The sequence below is a fragment of the Corylus avellana genome, chromosome ca7 (assembly GCF_901000735.1).
Source record: "Corylus avellana chromosome ca7, CavTom2PMs-1.0".
Lineage (NCBI taxonomy): Eukaryota > Viridiplantae > Streptophyta > Magnoliopsida > Fagales > Betulaceae > Corylus > Corylus avellana.
In genome coordinates, this window is record NC_081547.1 from 5,374,929 (window position 1) to 5,401,809 (window position 26,881).

At 34.7% G+C, this 26,881-nt stretch overlaps 3 protein-coding genes and 1 non-coding gene across 11 annotated transcripts in view; 2 read left to right on the forward strand and 2 right to left on the reverse strand.

Annotated features, from left to right (window-relative positions):
* Nucleotides 1-7,191: 7,191 nt before the first annotated feature.
* LOC132186672 (common plant regulatory factor 1) lies at nt 7,192-13,910 on the forward strand. 8 transcript variants are annotated; one of them, XM_059600666.1, is made up of 15 exons: nt 7,192-7,457; nt 7,731-7,825; nt 9,120-9,274; nt 9,568-9,706; nt 9,929-9,991; nt 10,129-10,224; nt 10,355-10,435; nt 10,889-10,930; nt 11,086-11,246; nt 11,394-11,442; nt 11,588-11,645; nt 12,543-12,763; nt 12,968-13,045; nt 13,137-13,262; nt 13,362-13,910. In XM_059600666.1, the coding sequence occupies exons 4-15, from the start codon at nt 9,644-9,646 to the stop codon at nt 13,599-13,601; spliced, it is 1,278 nt and encodes a 425-aa protein (XP_059456649.1). In that variant the 5' UTR covers nt 7,192-7,457; nt 7,731-7,825; nt 9,120-9,274; nt 9,568-9,643; the 3' UTR covers nt 13,602-13,910. The 8 variants fall into 8 exon arrangements, with proteins under 8 accessions (XP_059456649.1, XP_059456651.1, XP_059456650.1 ...); XM_059600668.1 differs by having other exon boundaries at nt 7,192-7,356; XM_059600667.1 differs by lacking the exon at nt 9,120-9,274.
* Nucleotides 13,911-18,589: 4,679 nt separating this feature from the next.
* On the forward strand, nt 18,590-22,448 carry LOC132187085 (putative glucose-6-phosphate 1-epimerase). Its single transcript, XM_059601255.1, has 8 exons — nt 18,590-19,774; nt 19,872-19,946; nt 20,045-20,101; nt 20,181-20,344; nt 20,900-21,034; nt 21,301-21,403; nt 21,806-21,905; nt 22,029-22,448. The coding sequence occupies exons 1-8, from the start codon at nt 19,652-19,654 to the stop codon at nt 22,220-22,222; spliced, it is 951 nt and encodes a 316-aa protein (XP_059457238.1). The 5' UTR covers nt 18,590-19,651; the 3' UTR covers nt 22,223-22,448.
* Nucleotides 22,449-22,520: 72 nt separating this feature from the next.
* On the reverse strand, nt 22,521-22,592 carry TRNAM-CAU (transfer RNA methionine (anticodon CAU)). Its single transcript has one exon. It is a non-coding gene; the product is annotated as a tRNA-Met (tRNA).
* Nucleotides 22,593-26,815: 4,223 nt separating this feature from the next.
* The window catches only part of LOC132186604 (probable LRR receptor-like serine/threonine-protein kinase RKF3), a 1,852-nt gene continuing 1,786 nt past the window's right edge, over nt 26,816-26,881 (reverse strand). Inside the window, exon 2 of the mRNA XM_059600585.1 lies at nt 26,816-26,876. Within this exon, the coding sequence (XP_059456568.1) occupies nt 26,816-26,876 (61 nt within the window). The remainder of the gene's footprint in view (nt 26,877-26,881) is intronic.

Here is a 26,881-nt window from a genome sequence, read left to right on the forward strand (position 1 = left end):
AAAAAGCCAACAAACAGTTACAATAGCTTATGCAAAGGAGGCGAAGCACACTAGCCAGCGCATAATTGACGAGATGGAGCCGTTTTGCATCGTTGGGCAGTTAAAGAGCTGGAGAGCAGGGCAGGCCAGCGCATGGATGAACGAAACCAGTTGAAGAGACTAAAACTCCTTCTTCCCCACAAGTTTTTTCTCTCTAGGGAAAGCCAGCCCTAGAAGAAAACCTAGGGCCGGCTTTTCGATTAATTTTTATCTATCGGGTACAAAGAAATGTAATAAAAGTGATTGTTAAATAAAGTATAAATCAGATTCAGATTTATATCTATAATATTGTTTTGTTATAATAATAATAACTTCTATTATTTTGATACGTATGAAAGAAGATAAGTTTTTATTAAAAAAAAAATGATTGATTATTATATTTCTATCAATTTTTTTTTTTTTTTTATAAAAAAACCAATGTATAATATTTTAATTAAAAATTTAAACAATTGAATTTGTTATAAAAAAAAATAACATTTATTGCTCGGATATCTTCACAGTTATTCATTTTGCTTTTAGCATCACTGTTTAACTATTTCTTTGAAAAGTAGGGTTGAAGGCTTGAAGCATCATTTTGCATAATTTATTTCCTGACACAGACCAATATGACGGCAGCTTCCAATAATCAAATACCACGTGGATCCTCCCACGTGGAGATTCGGTGGTGAAACGTGGGCCAGTTTTAAGATCTCTAGAGAGTCTCGGGGACGTGATATATGAGCTGGCTACGCAACCTCTGCTTGCCTGCGGGGCCCACGTGGTTCTGAGTCCACCTGCGTGGAACACGTCAGTGCGGAGGACCACACGACACCGACATACGCGAAAGCTAGTGGGGACCACACTTGTTTAGATGCTCCTTTTCGTGCCAAGGCAGGCCTCGTTGGCAGAACCACTCCCTCATTCCAAGGTGGCGTGGCTTATTGCTCTCCGTCCGATTCGAACGATCATATCCACGGAGGGCACGTCGATGTCAGAGGTGCGTCCCACGCATTTTATCCTTGAGTATTTTTATATTTTTATGTTTCATTTTTTTTTTCTTTTTTAAGATTTAATTTGGCCGGTGAGCTCTGTTCGTACACGTGGGCCTTCTTCGAGGTGACTCGGTAAAGTGTTATGAGATTCAGCATTGGAACGGACGGCCAGGATTGGAGATTGCATGTTGTTCGAGTCAAAACAAGGTGCGTCAGACATGGAGTGCTCTCCTCGTCGGAAAGAGAGGTGCCACCATTTGAAATTACTTTATTTGCCCCGCACTTTCTTAAATTGCCTTGCAAGCCTTTTTTTTTCCTTCTCGCCTACGTTGCTTTCATTTCAGATTAACGACAAGATTACTGTGCCCTGAAAGTATGAATATACGATTTGAGACACCCAGAAAAGTAGAAACGATACTGAGAATCATACAACATCTTTGGTCATGGTAATTAAGGGGCACGACCAGAACAGCTTTGTATTTTTATTGAAATTATCAAAAGAACAAAAAAAAAAAAAGACGGAAAACAGTGTTCTAGCCTTCTAGGAATAAGAGTTTTTATTAGGTAAATCAATTAAAAAAGAAATAAAAACTTGCTCCCATAGTCCCATTTGGTGAGGAAGCGGGGGACTTCCTGATAATGTGACAATAAGGTCTTGTCAGCGTAGTTTTTCTTTTTCTTTTTTGGTGAGTTTTGTCAGCGTAGTTGAATCCACGTAGAACAATTTTTTTTTAGAGCATTCCTAGCAGACTCTTTATAAGGGAGTCTGTTCCTTATGTATAGGAAATATGTTCAAAAAATTACAAAAAATGTCCCACAACAGATTCCCTAAATAAGCCTCAATCATGAGGATCGCTACAGTAGAACCCAAAGTATAAGGTTCTACTATTGCGATCCTTATGATTATTAAATTAAAAAAAAAACATTTCTCTCTCTTCTTTACACTCTCCTCTCTCATCTCTCCTCTTATAATTCTCTCTCCTCTCATATATATAATATAATTAAAAAAAATAAATATTTTAATGATATAGGGAATGATTAAGGGAAGCTATTAGGGCGTATTTTGACATAAGGAAGCAAAAAGTAGTTTAGATCCTTAAATATAGGAAAAATGATGAGAAAACTGCTGAGAATACTCTTAGAATGGTCAAACTGTCTGCTTTCAATCTAGGCATAAATTTTTTGAATTTTTTTTTGGTTAACCTAGGATCCATTGAAAGGTCAGTGCACTGTTTTTTTTTTTTTTTTTTTTTTTTTTTTTTTTCACCGTTGCACTGGTGATGACCTACTTGTAATGACTACAACACTTGTCATGACTACAAAATTCAGACTTGTGCCAAACATTATTCTTCTTGTTAACCCTGAGAAAGGTTTACAGTGCTAGCTATGAGAGAATTTGACATTCTTGTATAATAAAGGTTTTTCCTTTGTTTTGTTTTGTTTTGGCATGATGCTTGATGGAAGAATTAAAACACAAATAGTTTTCACACTCAAGTGTATGATCTGGCAAAAAGGTAATTTTATCCCTCGTTTTGAGTGTGGAATGCGCCTTCTTTTCCGTATGAACGGGCTCTATTTTTTTCCCGTGTGTCAATTTGTGCTGATGCAAATTCGTACAAAATGATGCCCCAAGGAGCCAATGACTCGAGACTCGAGAGTCATAACCCTGCGTCAAAGCTGGCCTACGCCATGCCAGCATGCCTCGAGCTACTGCTGTATTTACCGTTGCACGCCACAAATTCTAACAGCGCCGGGACAAGGTTTTGACAAGGCGGAAAAGGAAGATGGATCTTGGTGAGTTGACTTATGTGTAACAAAGCATATCTGCGAGAATATTATGAGTTTTTAAGAGGAAACTTAACTTTAAATTTCACTTTTAGAAAAGTTTTGAATTTAAATGATGTTTATTGAGTACCAAAAATTATGAAGAATCTCGTGTATGAGAGTCTTCTTAAAAAATTTGGTTTTAAGTTAGTTTTTGAGTCCAATAAGTTTTTGATGACGGAAGGGGGTGCTTTTGTGGGAAAGGGTTCTTTGTACGAGGGAATGTTCAAGTTGAACCTTATTGATAAAGTTGGTAATTCTTCTTTTATGGTTGACTTATTTTCTTTATCCATAATATATTAATTAGGTCATATCAATACTAGAAGAATGCATGATATGATAGTTTTAAATTTGGTCCATAATTTTGTTAATGATAAGGTTGATAAATGTATAATATGCATGCAAACAAAGGCTACTAGAAAACATTTTCCTAAAATTGATAGAACTTCAACATTGTTGCAGCTTGTATGTAGTGATGTTTGTAACATATGCGTAACAATCTTCTAAGATGCAGCTAGCTCATCAAGATGTTTAAAGTAAGGTTAGTTGCTAAAAGTTTTTAACAAAATGAAGGTTTAGAATGTTAATTGTATTAGCATCTATTTATAAGTTAGATATTCTTGGTGGATGAGTTATCTCATGTGGTTCTAAGAAACAAACTACATACTGTACCACGACTGTAGAGTTTGTAACTTTGGCTTTTTGTAGCAAAGAAGCAAAATGGTTAATGAATGTATTATTGGAAATTTCTATTTGGCCTAAACATTTGCCTCATGTATCTTTACATCGTGATAGTGTGGCAACAATATCGATCATGAGCTCATAGACATATTTATAATGGTAAATCAAGGCATATTGGTTTAAGGTATGGTTATGTAAGGCAATGATTCACTGATTGAATAATTACAATTAATTTTAGATATATTAAAAATTTAGCAAATTCATTGACTAAGGCCCCATTTAGTTTGCAGAATAGATACTGAGAATGGAACGGCTATTTCAGAGGAAAATCTATTTTTTCATTTGGTAAGGATTTATTCCCATACGAAGATAACTAGTTATTCATGAGGAAATAGACAAGATTTTACAAATAAATAAATTAATAAATTAACAAAATTTAATGAGGCCCTATGGGGGTGCCACGGCCACCCCCGTCTGCTGTGGGTGGTCGGCCAACCACACATTTAACTATTTTTCTTTTCTTTCTTTTTTTTTTAAAAAAATGGAAAAATTAGAAATCATATGGGTTTTTAATTAATTTTGGTTAAATTCTAATTATGAAATATGTGTTGCTACCAAACTAAAGAATATTAATAATTATTCAATTCCGACATCCTCTATTCTCGGTCATAACTATTCATTTTCCTAACGAAATATCCATTCCGCAAACCAAACGAAGCCTAAAGGACTTGCAAATGAAAAATGTAAAAGAGAATGAGACTAAAGACTTTAGCGAATGACCATCAATGAGTAATGATATAAGTCTTTCTAAAGTCCTCTTAAAGTCATCACAAATGTGATGTGGCTTTTAAAATTACCAATAGATCAAAAGTCAATAAATCGTCTTTCAAATTCAACGGTAATTTTAAAAGCTACATCACATTTGAGATGACTGTAGGAGGATTCTAAGAAAACTTATAGCATTACTTGACCATCAATAATGGAAACTCAACTCAACACTTGAAATATAAAGATTTTAAATTCAATGAGCTAAATTGCATGAAATGTTGTGATCGCAAGCACAATAAATTTTTGTTTTTAAAACTAATTTAACCTCCCAAGGTTAAGTTTTTTGGAACCTATAATGCTACAATGGAGATTGTGTATTATGCATTTAATAGGCTTATAACATATTTATGTTGAAGTGTGTTAGTTATAGGTCACTTCTGATAAGCCTACCTATATGAGTGTTGGAAATGGTTCACCTTCTATGATACAAAGGTTTTGTCTATAGAGCGCTCATGAAACCAGGATATAGACACAATTGCAAGGTCAAACCACATGTCGTTTTGATGGTACATTTGGCACTTAACATGAAGCATTGGAGCTTGAAGAGATAAAATCATTATTGTTAATTTTTTACAGTCATGATCATATGATTTGATGATTCGATTTGGACTGTGTAATGCTTTTAAGGTAGATCCAACGGTTGGATTTATTTGACCGTTTGTAAAGTTAACTAGAAGATTAAATTAAGCTTGATATAACGGTTGAGATTAAATGATTGTTACTAACAATTATAATCTAATACCATTAATTATATTTTTAATATAACGGTCAAAATTAAGTGACTGATAATATAAGATGGTCAAATTTTATGACAGTTAAATTAGCAATTATCTAATGTTAATTATAAAATTACATGTCTATTAGTTAACCGACATTAAAATTGCTGATTTAACACTATAAAATAGTCCACTGCATCCAAAATACACAAAAATAAATAAATCAATAATAATCACTCTATTTTTGTCTCTCTCAAAACCTTTTATAGTTTTAAAATTTGAATTTATATCTTACTACAATAGAAACGCCAAGGGTGTTCTAATTTAGTTTTATTTTGTGCAAAACCCAACCAAACTACATATATTTTTCTTTGCTCCATTGTATCTTAAAGAAGTATTTGTTGTAATTCAGTAATTTAAGTGCATACCAATTCATCAAGATTGGTGGGGAAAACTTCTTAAGGAAAGTGACTCGCACCTTATGATGAGCATTTAATTTATTACGTTTATCTTTATGTTCTTACAGCTATTTGATACCAAGGCAAATTGAGTAATTTTAGGAGGCTTATTTGTGTCTTACTTGTGTCCTACTAAGAATGATGTGGTTATTAAAATCACCATTGAACTTGTGATTGATCATTATTAAGTTTTGATCCAAAAGTTATTTTAATAGCCACATCATTCTTAGTATGACACAAGTAGGTCATCTATAATTACTCAAGCAAACTACATGTCCAAAGAAAGTATTTAACCTAAAAAATAGATGAAAAAAAATTATAATTAGTCTATAATTTTTTATCTTATTTGAATTTAATAATTAGATTCTCAATTTTAAGAATAAGATCCTTATATTTTATCCAAACTTTAAATATGTCTCTCTATCACTTTACATGAAAATTAATTATTTTTCATTTGTTACTTGCATGTCAACACCCTAATGTCAATGCCACATTAATAAGTGTGATATCATTTAAAAATAAAAGTAAAAAACCCAACTCTACGCGCCTAAAACCAATTGATATGGCCTTTGGCACGAAACTCTGAATAATTCTAAAATGCCTACTTATGTCCTATAAAGAATGAAGTGGCTATTAAAATCACATTTTGATCAAAATTCAATAATGATTAATTATAAGCTCAATAGTAAGTTTAATAGCCATATCATTTTTAGTAAGACACACGTAAGTCTCTTAGAATTACTCGGAAACTCTTTTAGAGAAACAAAAAAACCTGACAACAAGGTTAGTAAATTGGGGTTTTATTGTCTTACTCTTGAAATTAGAAATGTAATGATTAATTAAATGCAAATCAAATGAAAATTTAAGAGCTAAATATAACTTTTCTAATAAATAAATAGATCCAATTAATGCAAAAGTTTTTAATTATTAGTGGTTATCATACGGTAGAGTAAAGATTAAAAGTAAGAGTTTGTCGTCAAAATAAAATAGTAAAAAACAACTACGTTTTTACGTCATGACTCATGAAGTTTGAAAAACTATTCCACCTAATTAAATAGAGCTAAAATATTGAAAGAGACTTAGAACTACTAAACATGAAAAAGAGATCAAAGTCCCACCAATTTGAAGTTTCCAGATGACTCATTACTTGTCACATTGTGAACAAATATTTCTAAATCGAGAGATTTTATGCTAAAATGCAATCTTATTATTGGTCGGTTTCATGGTCTCAAGTTCTTACCATGCTTTGTAAAACCAAAATATCCAGCAATCCTTAATTACTCCAATCGTGGCTTAAGGGTTAAGACCCCCGTTAATGCCGTCAATTAACTGGCCTCCCGTGGACTCCAAAGGACCCCTTCAATCTGATTTTATCTACCAAATATTTTTTTCTTAAAGGGAGCGGACCACGTAAGCCACATGACGGGTGGAATAGGTTGGACCCCAACATCAAAGGACGCGTAGATCCAGTCCTCGAATGGCACGTGTGCGGCCAAGGTGACGTTGGAATAAATAAATGGCCAGCGCGATTCCCGAGGGCCAGCTCAACAACCACCATAGCATCCCCGTATCTACTGTGTACGTATACAGCTACTCACCAATACGACACGTGTATGGTGACGTGGACGTTGCCTTGGCGCTCCTTAACCCCTCCTCCTTCCCTTTCTTCTTCTCCTCCTCCTACTTCCTCTTCGCCAGCATTTGTTTATTCTGCCATAGTCTGTGAAAGCCCAAACTCGTTTCTCTGGTTTTAGAGAGAGAAAGCAGAGTCAAAATGCGGAGGGTGAGAAACTAGGGGGTCTACAGCTTTCTTCATATTTACGTCTTTGCCATTAGGAGGTAGTTGAAGCTCTGCGATTCATATTTCTGTTTTCGAAATTCCTTTCACTTTTTGGTTTTGGGAAGTGACGAGTTGGAGATTTGTGATTTGGTAGTTGAAGGTATGTTGAATTTTGCGTTTGATTTGTTGAGTTATAAACTTAGTGTTGGAGAACGAAAATTTGGTTGTGAATTTCTTTCTGTTTGGTTGCTGAGAAGTTGGATGGAAGTGAAGTTTTAGGTACCTTAGGGAATTGAAAAAATATTGAATTTTTGTGGTTTCTATAGTGAGTGATTGGAAATATAGAATTATCCTGTTTGTTCAGTTTAGATTTTCGTTTTCCGGCAACGAATTCTAACGTTCCTTTGTCTTTTCTTGTCGTTCATTTTCTCAGCTACCAAACAACGGTTTAGAGTTAAAACTTAGATGGATCTCTACTTTTCGTCTTCGTTTCTGCTGAAACTTTGAATTTTCGAACCTACACGTGTGGTAATTTGCTTTCTTTAATGCTTTGAGTTTCCTTTTGAATTACATATGTTCCTTTTCATGCAATCCCTATTCCCTACTAGTCATGAGAGAGAGAGAGAGAGAGAGAGAGAGAGAGAGTAGAGATTGGGGATAATTTTATTTTTATTTTTCTTAAAAAAAAAAAAAAAAAGAAGAGAGGAAAGGGATGAAATAGAAAACGAAGTCCTACGATCAAGGCCTGTGGAAGTATTACGTAGAAAACTTACAGATGTTTATCTGAAGCGAATTAAACTTTCATATTTCACCTTTTCCTTTCATATTTGCGCACGAGGCTATTATTGTCATTTACGTCCCCCGATCGTCAGTTTTTTGTTTCTTCGGAGAGTCCTTGAATATCCTGTTGAGATATATTTGGTATTTGGTGGTAATCCACCGCTTTTGTCCGTCGCTTTCTTGTTATCGAGTGCGGTGGCAAAAAGACGATAATGACCCTCTACCCTACTGCCTTTTTCCGTGGCGTTGAACTTTTAGATTTTTCCTTGTTTATTTTCCTAATTTCCTCACTTCAATCATTTATTTGCTTGTTTATTTATTCATTTACGTTAGCAGATGATCTTTTTAAGTTTGGTTACTGGTGAAAGTAACTTTTGGGCATAGCGATCTTTTATTGCATCTATATTCTAGTATGGGAAACTCACGAAATCCGTTTTCATGTATGAACTCTAATTCATGCTACGAGTTTTTTTTAACCCCTTAAAAGGAGGATTTTTTTTTTTTTTTTTTATGAAAAAGTCACATCTATAACTTTGTGATTACTGTCTAAAAATTTGGCAGCTTAAGCAAACTTTAGATACTATGTTTCCTTGCTGCGTTTGTGAAATTTCTGTCTGTGGGTTTTCTATATGGTACAGGGACGCTAATTGATCTTGTTTTTGGTAGCATTCAATGTTAGGAATTTCTCATTTATGTTACCCTGTTTCATTTACTTGAGACGTATTAGCAACTTCAGAAGGGTTGGTATTGTTGATGTTTTGTGGAACTCATGGAATATCTGTGTCAAGTTGAGTTTTATTCTAATGCTTTCTGAAATATGGTTTCAATTTAATTACGTTAGCTTATGCATAACCTTCTTGTAGAGAGCTTGTTTAAATTTTAGGTGAAACGTAGGCTTAAACAGGCTAGTAAAAAACAATTTCATCTATTTATGCCTCAAACACCATGGTTGCATGAAGAAAGCTCAGACAGGTGAACTTAATTTACTGAAATATATGCTTCCACTCCTAAGTCTGACAATTAACTAACCTAAATTTTGAAGTCATATAGTGGCCACTGCCCGGTGCAGTGATTGAAGTTTTGGTATGTCCAGTGCAAAGTGGCTGCTTAAAGCAAATTGATTAAAAGTAGGGCTTATCCAGATCAGGTCTATTCAGAGGACCCTTGCTTTGGCTGGGAAATACAGGATAGTAGCCTGTAAGTTATTCGTGTATTAGCATGTCAATATGGTGGCATCCTCTTTAAGTCAAAATGTTGCTTCTAGGTTGGCTATTTCTACTTTTAATTGGGAGCATTAGCTTAAGCTTATCATTTTTTCAAGTTAGTATGTCAAAGTGATTTTATGCATTGTGAAAGTTTAACATGAATGGTTTAGATCAATATGTTAGTTCTATATAAAATTATAAATTCCAATTTTATTGTATTGTTCATTGGGTTCCTTGGAAATTTTTCTTCCCGGTAACGGACTGACATGATTACTATTAATGCAGCCGAGTGAGTTATTAATCAGAGAAAGGTGAAGGATTTTGTTACATAATTCAAATCAAGATTTTCAAAGTGTTTGTCATGGGAAACAATGAAGAGGGGAAGTCTTCTAAGCCCGAAAAGTCATCTTCACCAGCAACACTGGTAAGCTGAACGCAACACTGTTTATGTTGTTAAAACTGAATTTTTTGAGATTCTGTAAAAAGAACAATTCTTGTCTATTTTCAAGTTTTTTGTAACCTTTGATAGAGAAAAGAAAATCAGGGTAGTTGTATATGCCGATACATCTACTCTTTCATTTCTTTGGATCTTACTTCTGAAGGTCTATGTATGTATGAGTAATCACCAATCCACCTGTATTGACAGGATCAGACCAATCAGACCAATCAGACCAATATTCACGTCTATCCTGATTGGGCATCCATGCAGGTTATCTATTTTATACTACACTTGATCTCCTATCATGCAAAGCAACTGTTAGAACATGTTTATTTAATAAATGATTTACTGCATAATTTCTTGTAAGAAATGGTCATCGTAATTCAAGCTAATCCATTTGTATTCAGGCATATTATGGCCCCAGAGTTGCTCTTCCACCATATTACAACTCCACAGTTGGTTCGGGTCATGCTCCTCACCCATATATGTGGGGCCCAACGCAGGTAATGACCAGCATTAAGGATGTAGAAGTTTCTTTATGACTTGCATTAATCTTTCAAATGGCTATGTATATTAAGGAACAAATTGTGAACACCATGCTAGGATGTTTTGTTAACCTTTTCATTCTTCCAGCCTATGATGCCACCTTATGGGGCGCCTTATGCGGCAATTTACCCACATGGAGGCGTTTATGCACATCCTGGAGTTCCTCTTGTAAGTTTACATTCCGGCTTTTTTTTTTTCTCTTAGAATCTAACGTTCTTGATAATAATTAGGAATTCCCTCTGCCTTAGCATGTTGGAGGATAACTGGATATCTTTTCCTTTTCCATGAGTTGAGTTTGTGGAGTGTTATAGCTCTCCCTGGTGGCATGCAATATGAAAGTTCTGTTTGGAAATATGCCCTGGCTGGGTAGCTATCTGCCATGCGTTATCTTAGTATAATGAAAATAATAAGTTGTACTTGGCGGACATCCTAATAGGTTCTGACTGCTTTGTTAGGTAACCTGAATTAAGCAAAGTTTCCTAGTCAATAGTTCTAACTGCTCCCTCCCCCTTCTTCTTGTATAATAAAACTTAAAAATACTACACATAAGTGAGAAAAAGCTTTCTCATGTACTAATGGATTTTCCCCTTTTTTTTTTCCTTTTCTTTTTTATGAAACTAGGGATCACATCCACATGGTCAAGGGATTCCATTATCGCCTGCTGTAAGTGAAGCTTTGGTGCTATGGCTTTCTTTCGAATTCTTGTAGTTTTATTGCTTCTACTGTTAATGACGCACTATAGAGTTAGAAGTATATGAGAGAGGAAAGACAATAGGCACCCCTTAATTAATTTGGGATTTAATTGTGGTGCAATGAAGCAGGCTGTAACTCCTTTGAGCATAGAAACACCAACAAAGTCGGGAAATACAGACCGAGGTTTAATGAAAAAATTGAAAGAGTTTGATGGGCTTGCAATGTCAATAGGCAATGGTACTGCTGAGATTGCTGTGGGTGGGGCTGAACATAGGCTGTCAGAGAGGTTTGTTGAATCCTTTTCTCGTCTCTGCAATATGCTAACCTTTATTTTCCTTAGAATCTGGTACCATGTAGATGTCCCACTTGCATTAGTCTTCCAACTAGACCTCTTGCGGCTAGGCTAACTTAGTTTCTTTGGCCACGTGAACAGTCTGGAGACTGAAGGTTCCAGTGATGGAAGTAGCGGGAATACTGCCAGGGTGAGGATTTTATACTTTTCTTTTTAAGTGTTTTCTTGCAACTCCTTTGCACTTTCTGTCTGTTGATTTGATTCTTGTACATACATACATAGTGAAGGACAACATTTTAGATCTTGACTATGGTCTTCACCTGTGTTATGTTCAGGCAAATCAAACCGGAAGGAAAAGAAGTCGTGAGGAAACACCAACTGCTGGTGCCGCTGGTATTACTCGTTTCTTCACCAAGTCTTAAATCTTGATGAATAATAGAGTTGGCCCGGTATTCAGTAGTGTAGGATACCTTACTGTATACATGGCATGTGCCAGTTTATCTCCACCCCCCACCCCCATTTTTCCCCTTCCTTAAAGCATTAGAAGAATCTCTTATTCCCAAAAGTTCCACGCCACAAGGACCTCATCCTAGGAATTGATGCAATGACTGTATTGCCTCTTATACTGCACTAGAATTGCACTGTGCCCTCTAGAGTTTGTTATGAACCTGCTCCGCTTAATGGTACCTAGGAGAAAGAATGCAGTGACTTGTTTGATTTGATTCTGGCATGCAAAATAATTTGATAGTGATAGGGTTTGGGAGGGACTGAGACATGGGGTGGTTATTAACCTGTCTGAGTGCTGGCGGGTGATTTTAGGAAAGATAATTAAGTGAAACCAAGTAGTAACAGAGGTGGTCCTTGCTGATGGATTGCAATCTTGCAAGTAGTATTTTAGTAACCAATCTGTTTTCTTCTGGCTTGTATATTTCTCTTGCCGGCAGTAATCCCTATTCAATATTCAAAAGATTGGGCCCAACTAGGCAACTACTCATGTATGGGGTCCTAATACCAGAATGATATGGATCAATGACAATTCAAATGGCCAGTTCAAGAATTCCTTTCTACAGTTTCTTATGGTTCCATTTTGTATTCTATACCCTACTTTCTTAATTTACTGGTTTATTAACATATTAATGCAATAGTGGTATGATGTACCCAGAGATCCAGTGTCATGTATATGCAAATGCGTGGTTGTAAAAAACTGTCTGTGGTAAAGTAGTTACTGAGCTGTTGAATTGAATTCATGTTAGATGATATTTTCTGTTTACTTGATCTGTATGTGAACAGGCAGTGATGGCAAGACTGAGGCACAGGCCAGTTCAGTTTCTGCTAAGGAGGTAAATGCAGCTCCTGATAAGGCCTTGGGTGCAACTGTTATTACTCCTGCTAGTGCTGCTGGAAATTTGGTTGTTTCTTCTGGCATGGCCACTCCTAATATGAATACCAAGACAACAACTAATAGCGTCCCACAACCCTGTGCAGTATTGCCTCCTGAAGCATGGGTACAGGTATTGTCTCCAAATTGTGGTTTTTAATTTTTCAGATTCCTCGCCTCCCATAGTTTTCCAAGATATGCTTCACTTTTTCAAAATTTTGAATCATTTTGCTTTTTCAAGAAGCTACTGCTTTGTATTTGGATAATAAAGCATTGTCTAAACCTTTGCTGACCTGATTGTAAATTCTGGTGATGGTTTGTTAATAATATTTCTCAGAATGAAAGGGAGCAAAAACGAGAGAGGAGGAAACAGTCTAATCGAGAATCCGCTAGAAGGTCCAGGTTGAGAAAGCAGGTATAGATATGCAATAATTTTAAGTCTCATATTAATTTTTGGTCTGAAACACCTTTTTATTTGAGGTAATGCGTTGCAACACTCCATGCAGGCTGAAACTGAAGAACTTGCACATAAAGTCGACTCATTGAATGCTGAGAACGTGGCAATAAAATCTGAACTAGAAAGATTGACAGAAAACTCAGAGAAACTGAGGCTAGAAAATGCTACCTTAATGGTATATCCACTTGCCATCTCTATAATTTCTTTGTTCCCATCAGCATGGATTAGCGTTTCCTGAGTTTGCCCTAACTTATAAATTGATTTTAAAATACAGGAGAAACTGAAAAATGCAAAACTAGGACAGACGGTAGAGATTAGTTTGAACAGCATCGACGACAAGAGAGCCCTACCTGTTAGTACAGAAAACCTAATGTCAAGAGTGAATAATTCGGGTTCCATTGATAGGAGCATCGAGGAAAAGAGTGACATGTACGAGAACAACTCAAACTCTGGTGCCAAGCTGCATCAACTCTTAGATGCAAGCCCCAGGGCTGATGCTGTGGCTGCTGGCTAATCTAAGGAACCAGCATCGCTGCAGTTTTTTAATCATGTGGTTTTGGCAATATTACAAGTCCAGAATTGCTGCTAACAGCAAACAGGTGAATAGGATTTGTACATGTGAAAATGAAGACTCTAATTTTTACTAAGTTAGCCTTTTCGTGTCAGGACTGATGTATTTAATAGTATTAAGAGTGCGTGGATAGCCACTGAAGGTATAATGTACATTGAAGAGTTAGAGATTTAGCTGGGGAAGGCGTGTGATGTATGTGCTTGTGCAATTTTACTTAATACTGATTTGGACCTGTTATGGCTTATTATCGTTGATCTAGAATTGCATGTTATATGTAATCGTTTTAATACTAACCTGAAAGTTGTAAAATGGCTTGGGCTGTTGGGCAGTACCCTTCTAAAGGAAAGCGAAGTCTCATCATGGCTTGATATATATACTATCTGTTTCGTGTTTTGTTGAATGTTTCTTCCGTCTACTTGGCTCAGACATTTATGGCATAGGTGCAATAGTTGGAAAGTATTTATGGAATAGTTTCTTCCGTCTAGGTGCAAGTCGATTCTAAGCATTTATGGCATAAATCTATTTGTTCTTTTTGCTCTGACAGATGGATAAAATTTCCTGGGTTCAAATCTTACAAGAGATTCACTAGAAATCAGAAATTATTGAAGAAAGAACAAGATAATTACTCAATTATGAACTACGACTTCAATTCATCCTATTTTTTCAGATCCGACATGTTTTTTGCCCTTTTTGACATTTGATTTGATATTTGCACAGATTACTTTATTTTTGGGTCAGCCTCTAGGCAGGCTTGTCCAAAAGAGGCATGATCAAGTGTGTATGTAACTTGCATCGACGAATGACTATTATGTCATTGCTATATGAAGTCATATTAGGATTAGGATTAGGATTAGAATTATTTAATATTAGGAGTCTACAGGATAAGCATGCATAGAGTTGTATTTTCATTCCAATTCTTCTTGTCAGCATATATTAAGGCATCAATCATACGTCCATTATTCATCATTAATAAAGGAGAGCTTAGAAATATAATTTTCTTAAATATTTTTCGTTTGATTAGGAGGCTTATTATTGGTAGAATTACCCTACCATGAATGCCTAAGATTTCTCAAATTACCCTACTATCTTAAAAATCTTAGTTTCCTCTTTCATTATCCATATCATATTTCATCATACTTGCAGTTATATATATAACTATGTAAAAAGTGATATCTGAGTCAACCATGTTTAATTACTTCACCCTTGAGGACAAGGGTCATTTAGAGAGGACATGATTGTTACCGACCCAAATGGAAGTAAGAAACATGAGTTGTGTGAAAAGCTACCAATTAAGTGAGAAATATAGAGATTATAAGAAAGATATATGGAAGTAGAATTATTATCTAATTGTTATATGGATCTTATTAGGATTAGGGGGTTATATATTAGTAGGAGTAAGCATGTTATCCTCTAGAATTGTATTTTCATTCCAATTCTTCTAGTTAGCCCATACTAAGGCACTCTACATCCATTATTAATTAATAAAGGAGATCGAGATACAAGTATAATTTTCTCAAATGTTTGTCGTTTGAGGAGTACTTAGTAAAGCTTGTGGATGGAATATTTTCCAGATGTTCTTCGGGCATAGAGTTTTGGATAAATGGCTTGCAAGTTTCAATCCCAATCATGTCCCATGAGCACCAAATTGTTAATTGGGCCTTCCCATTGAGATATGCTTTTCTTCATTCTACCCACCATCTCTTCTCTCTCTTTTCTTTTCTTTTTTCTTTTTTTCTTTTTTTTTTGAAAAAATCAAGATGACAAGGTGAAGAGATGGTGGGTAGAATGCATTGCAGCATTCCTCCCTTCCCATTAGTTCCTCCTTTGTCCCTTTACCTCTTCACCAACGGGTTGAAGGAACTTGCAAGCTTTAAGGTACCATTTACATGCAATTACCCATCGGTCGAAGACAACAAATGACCGTTTCTTGCACAAGACTATAATAATATATGCAAGCTAATTGAGATGGGCTAATTAGAAAAAAGAAAAAAAAAAAAAAATTGAGATGGGCTAGATGTTCAATTTCTTTTTTCAATGTATATTGGTAAAAGAAAAATATTTATTGTAGTCAAAGATGACAAGTACCCTTATATATATATATATATATATATATATATATATATATATATATATATGTGTGTGTGTGTGTCAAAGATTCCTCAAACTACCATACCATAAAGAGGATTAAAATTCTTCAAATTATCCTTATACTATCATTATCTTTTACTATCCCAATACTAGCTTATTGGGGGTGCCGCTAAAATTTTTTTGGCGTCTTAAATTTTTTTTCACTCTAAAAATTTGGTAATTCACATAATATATGCATCACAAAAAAAATCTACAAAAGTTCATAAATATGTGCTCAAATTGATATATTAGAAATGTAACATGTCGGCACTATATATATCAAAAAGACATAAATACAAAAACAAAACAAAAAAAAAGTGTCTAGAACTGCATTTTACGGTCTCTTAGAAGTACAAAATCATCAAGTATCGAATTTAAATTGAAACTCTCAGCAAGTTAAATCAATCAATTCATAAACCTAAAGTTTATTCATGAACCTAAAATTTTAAAGTTAAATCACCAACTCGTAAGAGACAATCAAAGTTTATAAACATTAAACAACAAAATAAACAATCATATGGATATTAAAGTTTACCATACATATGTATTAAATAAGGATTTTTTTTTTTTTTGGGTTACCATGCATATGTATTAAGTTTCAGAATTATTAAAATTTACCATACACAGTAGTATACTTGGATTTCTTTTTTTTTTAAAAAAAAAATCTTTGTGGTGCCGTGGCAACCTCAAACGCCTATGTGGCACCGCCATTGCGTATGGCCTTCTTCATGTTATGTAAAGGAAAAAATGCAAAATTAGTCATTGTAGTTTACTTGATTTGCAATTAACTTCTTGTAATATCAAAATGAACTCAAAGGTGCTTAAGGTCTCCCAAAAAAATAATTTAGTCCTTATGGTCGAATTTCATTTAATGACTTAACAGATTATGATAACATGAAATGTTAGAACCAATAAAATTGTGATGCTTATCATATTTAAGTCAGTGTCACACTAACAGAATCTGTTAAATTAGTTGATGGAATTTGACTGTAGGAACTAAATTATTTTTTTGGCATACTTTAGAGACCTTTAAGTTCATTTTGATACCACAAAGAATTAATTGTAAATCAAATAAATCACAGAGACTAATTTTTTATTTTTTTCTTATATAAATATCATAAAAAGGGATGATGTTTGTAATGATAACAAGCAAATCTTTTTGACTACATAAAGCCCGACCGTAATCTTTGGCCCAAAGATTTTATGGTACAGACCGCCATCACAGAAGTCAAAAACAGAATATAACAACTCGCCGCACGTATATATTAGACTAAAAAATGCAGGAAAAGTTGGAGAAAAAAGAGCAACCACAGTGTAATTAAGTCTATTTCCTTGACATGTCAAATACCAGAAATGCAGCTTATCCTCTTAATAAATACCACCCACTGACTTAAGTTGATAGCCGTTTGTCGCTAATCTTGAACGGATGATCGCAGACAAATGAATCTATAATAAAGGAATTGGAAAAATTAAGACAATTATCAGGCGTATTGGAAAAATGAAGGTGCACATGTGTGGGTAATTAAGGAAGGAAGCAGCCAGCCAAGGGGTTTGGTCCACAAAGTCCAAGGCTGGCCGCATGATGTCGGACCATTCCTTCGGGTCCTCCTAACCGCTAAACCTCCACGTGATTTGTAGTAACACCAAGGTGGTCATGTTCTTTGACCCATGACTTTGAGATCTCCCTTCTATTTTTTTAATATTTTCATTCTCAATTCAATTCATGCACTTCACCTCGTTGCTTCAGGTTTCGGGTATTGACCTGATAATTGCACGTAAAGTTCGCATATGACGAAGAATTTCAACCATCTTACGTTCTCAACTTTTCATCAAATTAAATAATAAATCCCAGAGACATTAATTTAGTGCAGTGTGTTCAGTGTTGTTACGAAGGATTGAATTCAGAAGGTGTTATATCAGACATTTATCTCTTTTAAATTGAAAAATATTTTTACACTTATCACTTTTTTAATGCTAATAATGTTTTCTCTATGAATTAACCAGATCTTTTAAAGTAATTAAGGGTTAAATACTAAAACTCCCCTTAAGGTTTCAAGTCTTTATTTTTTGTTTCCTAAGTTTTTATTTCTATCAAAGGAGGTACTTGTGATTTTTCATAAAAACGGAAATGATACATCTGTTAAAATTTCGTCCAAAATTTAACGGAATGTCACGTCAACACTAATCATATTGCGCCACTTGTCCTACAATTAATTTTAATTCTGGTGCTCCGCTGGTCTGGAGGTACTCAATCTTGGCCGCATCGGCGCTGGCCCATTCAGAGCTGACGAAGCCCTCGGTGGCCTCCAAACTGGCAGATGGGGGTGGCCGGCCACCCCCACCCTCAAAATGGAAAATTTTTAATTTTTTTTTTGAAAAAAATAATTTTTTAATACTTTTAATTCTTTTAAAAAAAATTAAAAAAAATTAATTATAAAACACGTGGTGCAATGTGATTGGTGTTGAAGTGACGTTCCGTTAAGTTTTGGACGGACTTTTAAGGAAGGTACCATTTTTATCTTTATAAAAACTATAAATACCTCATGCAATAAAAATAAAAACAAAGAAAACAAAAAATAAAAATTTAAAAAACTAAAGAGTTTTTAGTATTTAATCCTTACTTTAAGGCTAAGTTGTCAAGTTGGGTGTCAATGTGTCATGCTTAGTCGCTTAGAAAAAAAAAATTATTGGGTGTCATGGGTGACATCCAGTGGGTGGCTCTCCTTCCTAAGACGTGTTTAAAAAATAAGTTGTCTTAATCTGAAAATCCTTACTTCAAATTTTGACCGTTTGTGCAGCTTTCATGTACTTCTCGTATCTCGACGTCCTAGATCTTTGTAACTGTTAAGAGAAAAACAAAAACCGTTTTATGCTTCCTGTCATATTATAGGATTTTTCCTCCCTTGTCATATTATATGATTTTTCCTCTCTGTTATTCAGTTGCTTCTCCTGCGTCAAAATTTTTGCCTCCTTGTGCTGACCCCTTCATTATATTTTTGTTTTTGGTTCCTTTAAATGATAGTTTCAGTTACCAAACGCAGATTTTAAACATTTCTGGAAAAGTTGTCGCTTGAACATTGCAAAAAACTTCGCCACCCATGTAGTTAGTTTTTTTGTTTCTTCAAGTAATTGAATGGCCATTGCTTTTATATCAGATTTGAACATTTTGATTCAAATGGGGTGCCTGGTTTAAAGGTCTTACTTCTGAAATTTCTAAACTTTAGAGGCTTGCTTGGTCTGGGTTTTGAAATTTAGTGGGTTTTCTTAGAACTTGGACATTTTAGGTAGTTGAAGTAATTACAGTTACAGATACACTTTTCGATAGGTTTTGAGATTCACTTCTTGTTTTGATTGGATGGGTTTTTGAATTTGGAATCCTATTTTTGAGAATTGGATTTTGTTTTAGTAGAAAAGCTTGAACATTGGGAGAAAAAAAATCTCCATAAAAGTAAAGGTTTTTGAGTTTAAAGTAAATTTTATTGTCCTGTTTATGAAATTTAGGTGTTGGGCGGCTTATTTTCTTTTTTTTTGATCAATATCGTTTATCCATTCAGTTGCCAATTGTTCCACCTTTGGAGTTCCTGCACTTGGACTTTATGTTTCCACATCTGGGGTTGTGAGTTTCAGTTGCTTAGATCTAAGAGACAGTGGCGATGAGAGATTAAGAAGGTTAAATTGGTAGTTGGGTTTTGCTTTTAAGTCACGAGATCACGAAACTATCACAAGATAGGCGTTGGGTGAAGTTCAGATTTTCAGTTCTCAGTGTTCTTTCTGTTCGGAGAGTTTCAATTTGATCTTAGAAGTCCTTAGAAGTGCTCAAATTATAGTTTGAGAGGGAAAGAGAGGGAGGATTTGAGCATTTTTTCATGTTTTTCAAAATGGGGCCTTCTGCAGCGGTATGGGATTGTAGGGCAGCAAATGAAATAACAAAGGACTGGAATGGGATCGATCAGGTTGTTCTTCGGAACCCACAAGGGGCTTCGGCACGGGTGAGAAATTCATACTGTATAGCACATATAGTTTGTGTATATTGTAGTTAATTAAAGGGTGTTAGAGATTTGAATTATTTCTCTTTTGATGATATAGGTTAGCTTGCATGGAGGACAGGTAACTTCTTGGAGGAATGAGCATGGGGAAGAACTCCTATTCACAAGTAGTAAGGTGTGTTTTTTAGTTCCCCTGTGCTTATTTTATGCTCCATGTATTACCTGCTAGAGATGCAAAGATGATTTATTTATCTGTATTTAATCAAAATGTAGGCCATTTTCAAGCCTCCAAAAGCAATGCGTGGAGGAATACCCATTTGTTTCCCAGAGGTACTTCTAATCTTTCTCGTTTACATGCATGACTTCTGAAAATTTCTTACTGATGCATCAAGTTTTAATGCTTTTGTAGTTTGGAAACTGTGGGTCACTAGAACAACATGGATTTGCAAGGAACAAGATTTGGGCAATTGATGATAATCCGCCACCTCTGCTCCTGAATGATTCCGATGGGAAATCCTTCATTGACCTACTACTTAAACCATCGGAAGAAGACCTAAAGTGCTGGCCCAATAGGTATGATCTCGGCTCATGTTTTGTCAATGGAAACCGCTAGTGGTAGCATCAAGATATGATATATAGCACTTCAAGTTTGAAGTAATTCTTTATGTTTTTATTAATCAACTTTACACCATTGATTTTGTTGTAGATAGAAAATATAGTGGATGAAGTATGAGGTCTTTGTTGGTGTGCGTGATTATGTTATTGTTGAAATTGAGACACTGCTGGTTAGCCCAAAAACTAATAATAGGTAACATATTAGCAAAAATTGAGACTTGAAATTACTGTTGTTTGAATATTGGAATTGTGTATACAGGAAGTTCAAAAATTCTAATTGGTTTGAAATAAAACATGTAATGTCAATTAGATTAGAACCTTAATCCTCTTTCGGTTTCTTTAGCTGATGAGATTGTAGATTTCGTTGTCTTTCCTGGGTGACATAATATGTTGACAAACTTGCATTGAATCCTTTGCTGAGCACATGACAGCCTATGCTGACCTATCTTTATCTGTGTTTGAAGGGATGATGTTAAAAGCTAACAGAATTTTATTTTTCCTCTTCCTTTCCAGCTTTGAGTTTCGTCTTAGGGTGTCTCTTGCGACAGATGGAGATCTGACACTGACCTCACGAATTCGGAACATCAATGGCAAGCCGTTTAGTTTCTCATTTGGCTATCACACATACTTGTCAGTTTCTGACATAAGGTATGGAGTATTACCTTTGAAAGTCAGATATTACAAGGCAGAAACACATTCTTTAAAAAAATAAATAAAATGAAAAAGTGAGTTACTCCATTCTATATATATATTTCTTGTAAATTTCAATTAGACCAACTTACTTATCTCTTTTGAATTGTATCTATCAACTAGTAAAGGCATACAAGTTACAGTTATTTTCTGCTGCTGTAATTAGTAACATGTTTATTCTGGGCGTGAGATTTGCACTTACATGAACATAAATGGTGTCACAGTGAAGTAAGAATAGAAGGGCTGGAGACACTTGACTACCTAGACAATCTTTGCCGAAGAGAGCGTTTTACAGAACAAGGAGATGCCATAACTTTTGAAACCGAGGTAAATTCACTCGACTACATTAGAGTTATTTAGCTAGGAGACTCTTGATACAGAGAATGACGTGAAATTTCTAAAACAGGATAATTGGAAGTTTTTTACTAGATCATATCAAGATATTATTATTGTTTTATGAAGGTTTTCAGCAAGGTCTTAAAACGGAAGCGGTCCTTTCCTTATCAGACTTAATATGTGCTCGAAAACTTTTGATTGACAGCTTAAAGGTTTCAGTTGTTAAAAAGAAATAGAAATTGAAATCGGAATCATAGCTTCTTTTCTCAAGACTGATATGAGCCTCTACTTTACTTGGCTTTTAAGCTTGCATTTAATTACTGCTGCTTTTTTTGGGTGCAAACAGAGGGATCACAATTAAAGAGTTGTTGTTTTCCTATTTTTTCCTGGCAGCTGGATCGAGTTTATGTTAGTTCTCCTAATGTAATCGCAGTCCTTGACCATGAAAAAAAGCGGACATACGTAATAAGAAAGGAAGGACTTCCAGATGCTGGTAAGCTGCAATACATTTGAAGTAGTATAAATAAAATCCCTGGTATAATTTGATGTGTGTATTGATGATAGTAAATGGGCATAATAGTTGATGGTCTTCATTTTGTACCAATTCCTGCTACAGTGGTGTGGAATCCTTGGGAGAAGAAATCAAAAGCAATGGTAGACATCGGTGATGAGGAATACAAACAGATGGTTTGTGTTGATGGGGCAGCAATCGAGAAACCTGTCACTTTGAAGCCAGGGGAGGAATGGACAGGGCGGTTGCAGCTCTCAGTTGTGCCTTCCAGTTTCTGCAGTGAGCACCTCAATCTTTAGGAAATTTGAAGACTCTGCACAATCACCTTATCTTCTTTTTTACCAGACCTCCCTGTAGGAAGACCATAGTTAATGTTATATAATTACTCAAAAGTTGTAGAAAGAGCCATCGGAACAGCCTTTGTTTTATTTGTATGGCTGCCCAAGGAAGGTGGAAAAGAATTGTTTTGTAATCAGTACTCGTTTGTTTTTCTTTTCTGAGAATAATATATCTTCTTCTTATTTACTTTTGGTGAAACAAATGCTTCGAAACACGAGGGAAAAAAATAGTGGGGTAGGAAGCTGCTCTCTTGTAATCTATCAGAGCCAGGTTTCGATCCTGGGACCTGTGGGTTATGGGCCCACCACGCTTCCGCTGCGCCACTCTGATCGTTGAGAACATGATGAAACAATAAATATTTGTACCTGTAATTATTCCATCTACAATGTTCATTAGTCTTGACCGCATCAGCCGGCAGATTATGTTTATTAAAAATTATTTTGCCTTCCGTGTTAATTTTGTTGGATTTAAATATTGTTTAGAGGTTAAAGCCTAGACTTTACACCATGGAAAGGAAGATTTTGGAACGGTGGACGCTTACTCTTATAACCTATAAGCTTGTGGTTTTGGGATTTAGATTCGAGCGGATGCTATTTGTTATTCAGTATCTGTACAGACTGTACATGTGGATATAGATAAAGTTTTAGGGTCTACGTACCCTCTATATATAATGAGAAATGATATTTAACTGCATCCACATGTATTTTATATATAATAAATTTACCAAAACCACGTCATTTTAGTATTAAGGATTTGGTATCAGTTATGTTTACATTGTTTTCAAAAGTAATGTGAAATTAATATGGATAATACTAGACATCCTAATACTTTTTCTCAAGTTCCTTTTCCCAAATGATCTGGTCAATTCAATATATATATATATATAACTGAATGTGGGGTCCAGATTATTTGCGAAAATAAATTTTTTTAAAAAATGTTGAAATGCCCAGCAGCTCTCAATTAATATATTTTTGAAATATTAAGGGTTAAAAAAAATTAAAACAAGCACAAAACACAAAAAATTGGCCTAAATTATTTTCAAAATCATTTAAAATAAGTCCTAATAGAGACCCAAAAAAGGCCAAAAATACTAAAATAGGCTAAAAAAACCCATTACTTAATATGCGGATAGCAAATAATAATTGCAATAACAACACAAATATGGTTAATAAAAATATGAGATATGATAGGAGTTCAATTGAGCACCATCTAAGACCCAATTTTTACATACGTGGCACAAAGCCACATGAGAGTTATGTCAGATTCAAAATTGAAATTTAAAAAAATAGACAAAAATCAAAACATATGTTAACAAAAGTTGGATTCGACTGAGCCCCTTTTATATCTCTAAAAATATTATGCGGATGAAGATGCAAATATCAAAATGGGATATTCACATTTTGCGGATGTCGCTGCAAATATTACAAATAACCGTATTTGCATGTATACCCTTAAGTCCCTATGGTTTACTAGCCCCCTTGATTATGAAAGGAAAAGGTCCACATACTCCCTCCCCCCCTTAAAACTACCATTCAATTGAGAATGTTCCCACCAAACTTTCAATTAGGACAATGTCCCTTCAAACAATCAAAAAATTGTCAATGTTCTCCCAATGCCAGCAAAAAGACAAAAATAATCATAAATTTTTGTCAAAAATACCCCTATAAATTGGAAAAAAAACAAAACAAAACAAAACAAAATTTAAAAAAAAATTAATTAATTTTTTTCTTTAAAAAAACATTTAAAATTTCCTCTCCATTTTTATTTAATTTTTTAATTTTTAGTTTTTGTTTTTGGGGAAAGTTTACTTACCCATTCAAATTACCACTCAATTGACAATGTCTTTTCTAAACTTTCAATGTTTCCCCTCAAACTATCACAAATTGTCAATGTCTCTCCCCCAGTGATGAAAATACCCTTAAAAAAATTCCAAAAAAAAAAAAAAACAAGGTGTGGAAAATTAAAAAAAAAAATCATTTTTTACCTTTAAGTTTTTTTTTTTTTTTTTTGAATTTATTGGAGTATTTTTGTCTTATTTTATTTTTAAAAAAAAAATTATGATCATTTTTTTCTTTATTCTATCCTTTAAGTTGTCAATTTTTTGGTAGTTTATGAGATATTGTCACAATTTAAAGTTTTGAGAATACATTATCAATTGGGTCATTGGGTGGTAGTGGGAGGCGGGTATGTTGATTTTTTCCTTAATTTTTTATTAAGGGTATTTTCTTTATTTGGAGGGATATTGCCAATTTTTGGTGATTTAGGGGATATTGTTTCAATTAAAAGTTTAGAATGGACATTGACAATTAGATGGTAGTTTGAGAGGGATGGGTGGACTTTTCCCTTATTGTTTCCATCTCTTGTCACGCACTTATATTTGATTTTTGATTGGTTGTCTTATAAATTATTATTCTTGGTGACAATAACTAACAAAAAAGTTTTTACAAGGTATATTTTTCATTTCTTTTCAAAATAAAGGAATATTTAAATTATTGTTAAAAATTTAAAATTCACGAGTATTTTTATATATTCTTTTTAGCTTCATGCCATCAGATAATTATCATACCTATATATCATTAAAACGCATTATATATATATATAACCATGTTTAGAGGAATGAGTTTACGACGATGACGTTACTTGTTATATAGTCAAGTAACATCATCGTCGTAAACTCATGCCTCTAAGCATGGTTATTTCTTATATTTAGAGTTGCATAATAACAACAATAAAAACCATCAATCAACTACAAAAATTCGTAACAATTCATAAATTTCACTAATTTAAACAAGATATTTAGAAGACAATGCATCCATTATCTTCTTTTTTTTTTTTTTTTTTTTTCATTTTCATTCCATAATAAAATCTAAAGCATAAAGCTCTTACAGAGAAACATAGCTAAAACTATGAAAAGTACAATATCGTAGACACACTGAAAATTTAACAATAAAAAACGTATGTACCTCCTCCGACCCAACTCATGTGCACACTTCATTTAAGGGGCATATTTGCTCTAGGCAAACTAAATCTGAATACATGAGTAAGTCTTATCCCTAAATAAACAAGCTTTATTGACCCGGCTGTGAGACAAACCCCTCACACCGAAACTACCACTCCTCAATTCAAAGGTCGGGATAACACAACAAAACAAAGAAAACCAACATCAATAGCAAGAAAATGGAGGAGGAAAACCGGTGCGTGAGATCAACACGATCCACACTTTGGCTTACACGAACCACATCTGACGCATGCCAAAAAGAAGAGAGAGAAAGTCTGGTGTCTATAGGGCACAGTGGCACTGGGGAGAAGAATGTGTAGTGGCGCGTACGAGCTTGAGCCAACGGCAAAAGAGTAGATCGGCAACACAAGTAGTCGATCTGAGTTTCTCAGCAAAATATCGACGAAACCCAAGTGCGAGGAGAAGCCAAAAGACGACGTGAAAGGGATGGCTACTACTGTTTCTGAATTTCAACACTGCTTCTGGGTTCCACAATAAAACCATAGCAAAGAAGACGAAAGAAAGAACAAAAAAGGGGGGAGGAAATCCATTCCTCCATTCCTCCCCCTTCAGGGTCTCATCAGAGAGGGACTAGAATACATCCATTATCTTTAAAAGGAATAATGGAGAGAGATGGATATTTGGGCAAGGGAAAGATCGTTGGCAATTTTTAATAGGAGGACCTTCACTTTAGATCACTGAAAGACGAAATTAATTTGGCCTAAAAAGACCAAATTACCCTTTGCTTTTCGTTTTTTTTTAAAAAAAAAAAAAATGAAAAAATGGGTCCAAGGTGACACCTTGTGACCCGTGGGTTAGGTCAGACCAACACTGGGTTAGGTTGTGACCCACACTGGGTCACGGCCAGACTTGCGTGGGTCTCCTAACCCATGCTGGGTTGCGGCCGTGACCCAACTTTGGGTCTCTGGCCGAGACCCGTCTACGTCACCAGGAGAGATGAGGGTCAATTGAATCAAATTGAAAGCTCATTGGGTTAAATTAAGAGTTTTTTAAATTTTTTGAGGTTTTCTCAAAACGCGCAGTAGTTAAAGGAGTCTAAAATAAAGTTTTTCCTTTTTAATATGACATGAGAACTTGTTATAAACTCAATACAAAATTAACTAGTTAGAATTGAGGGGTTTTGCCCGTTTAATTAAATAATTTGAGTTAAGATATATATGTTAGAATTGAGGGGTTTAGCCCGTTTAATTAAATAATTTGAGTTAAGATATATATATATATATATATGGAGAATATGGACCATCTAGTCATTATGGAGAATATGAACCTCATCTAGTCATTTTAAGAACTGCTAAAAGATTTACAAGGGGACAATTATTCTTCCGAGATTTCCAATGCCAATATGGCCTAAAATCACTATCTAAGCTTCTGTTTGTTGAATGTCAATCTCTCCAGGAAAAATATATTTTACCTCTCTAAAGTTTTACTTTCATTTTTTTTTTTTTGTCTTTAATATTTAAAAATTGACAATGTATTTCAATCAAGTTTTTGAAATTATTAATGTTGTCCATTCGTTACGTAAGTCCGTCTTCTCTTAAGGAAATTTATCCACGTGTTGCACGTGGGTTTTAGGGGCAAATGTCTCCAAAATACCCCTAAA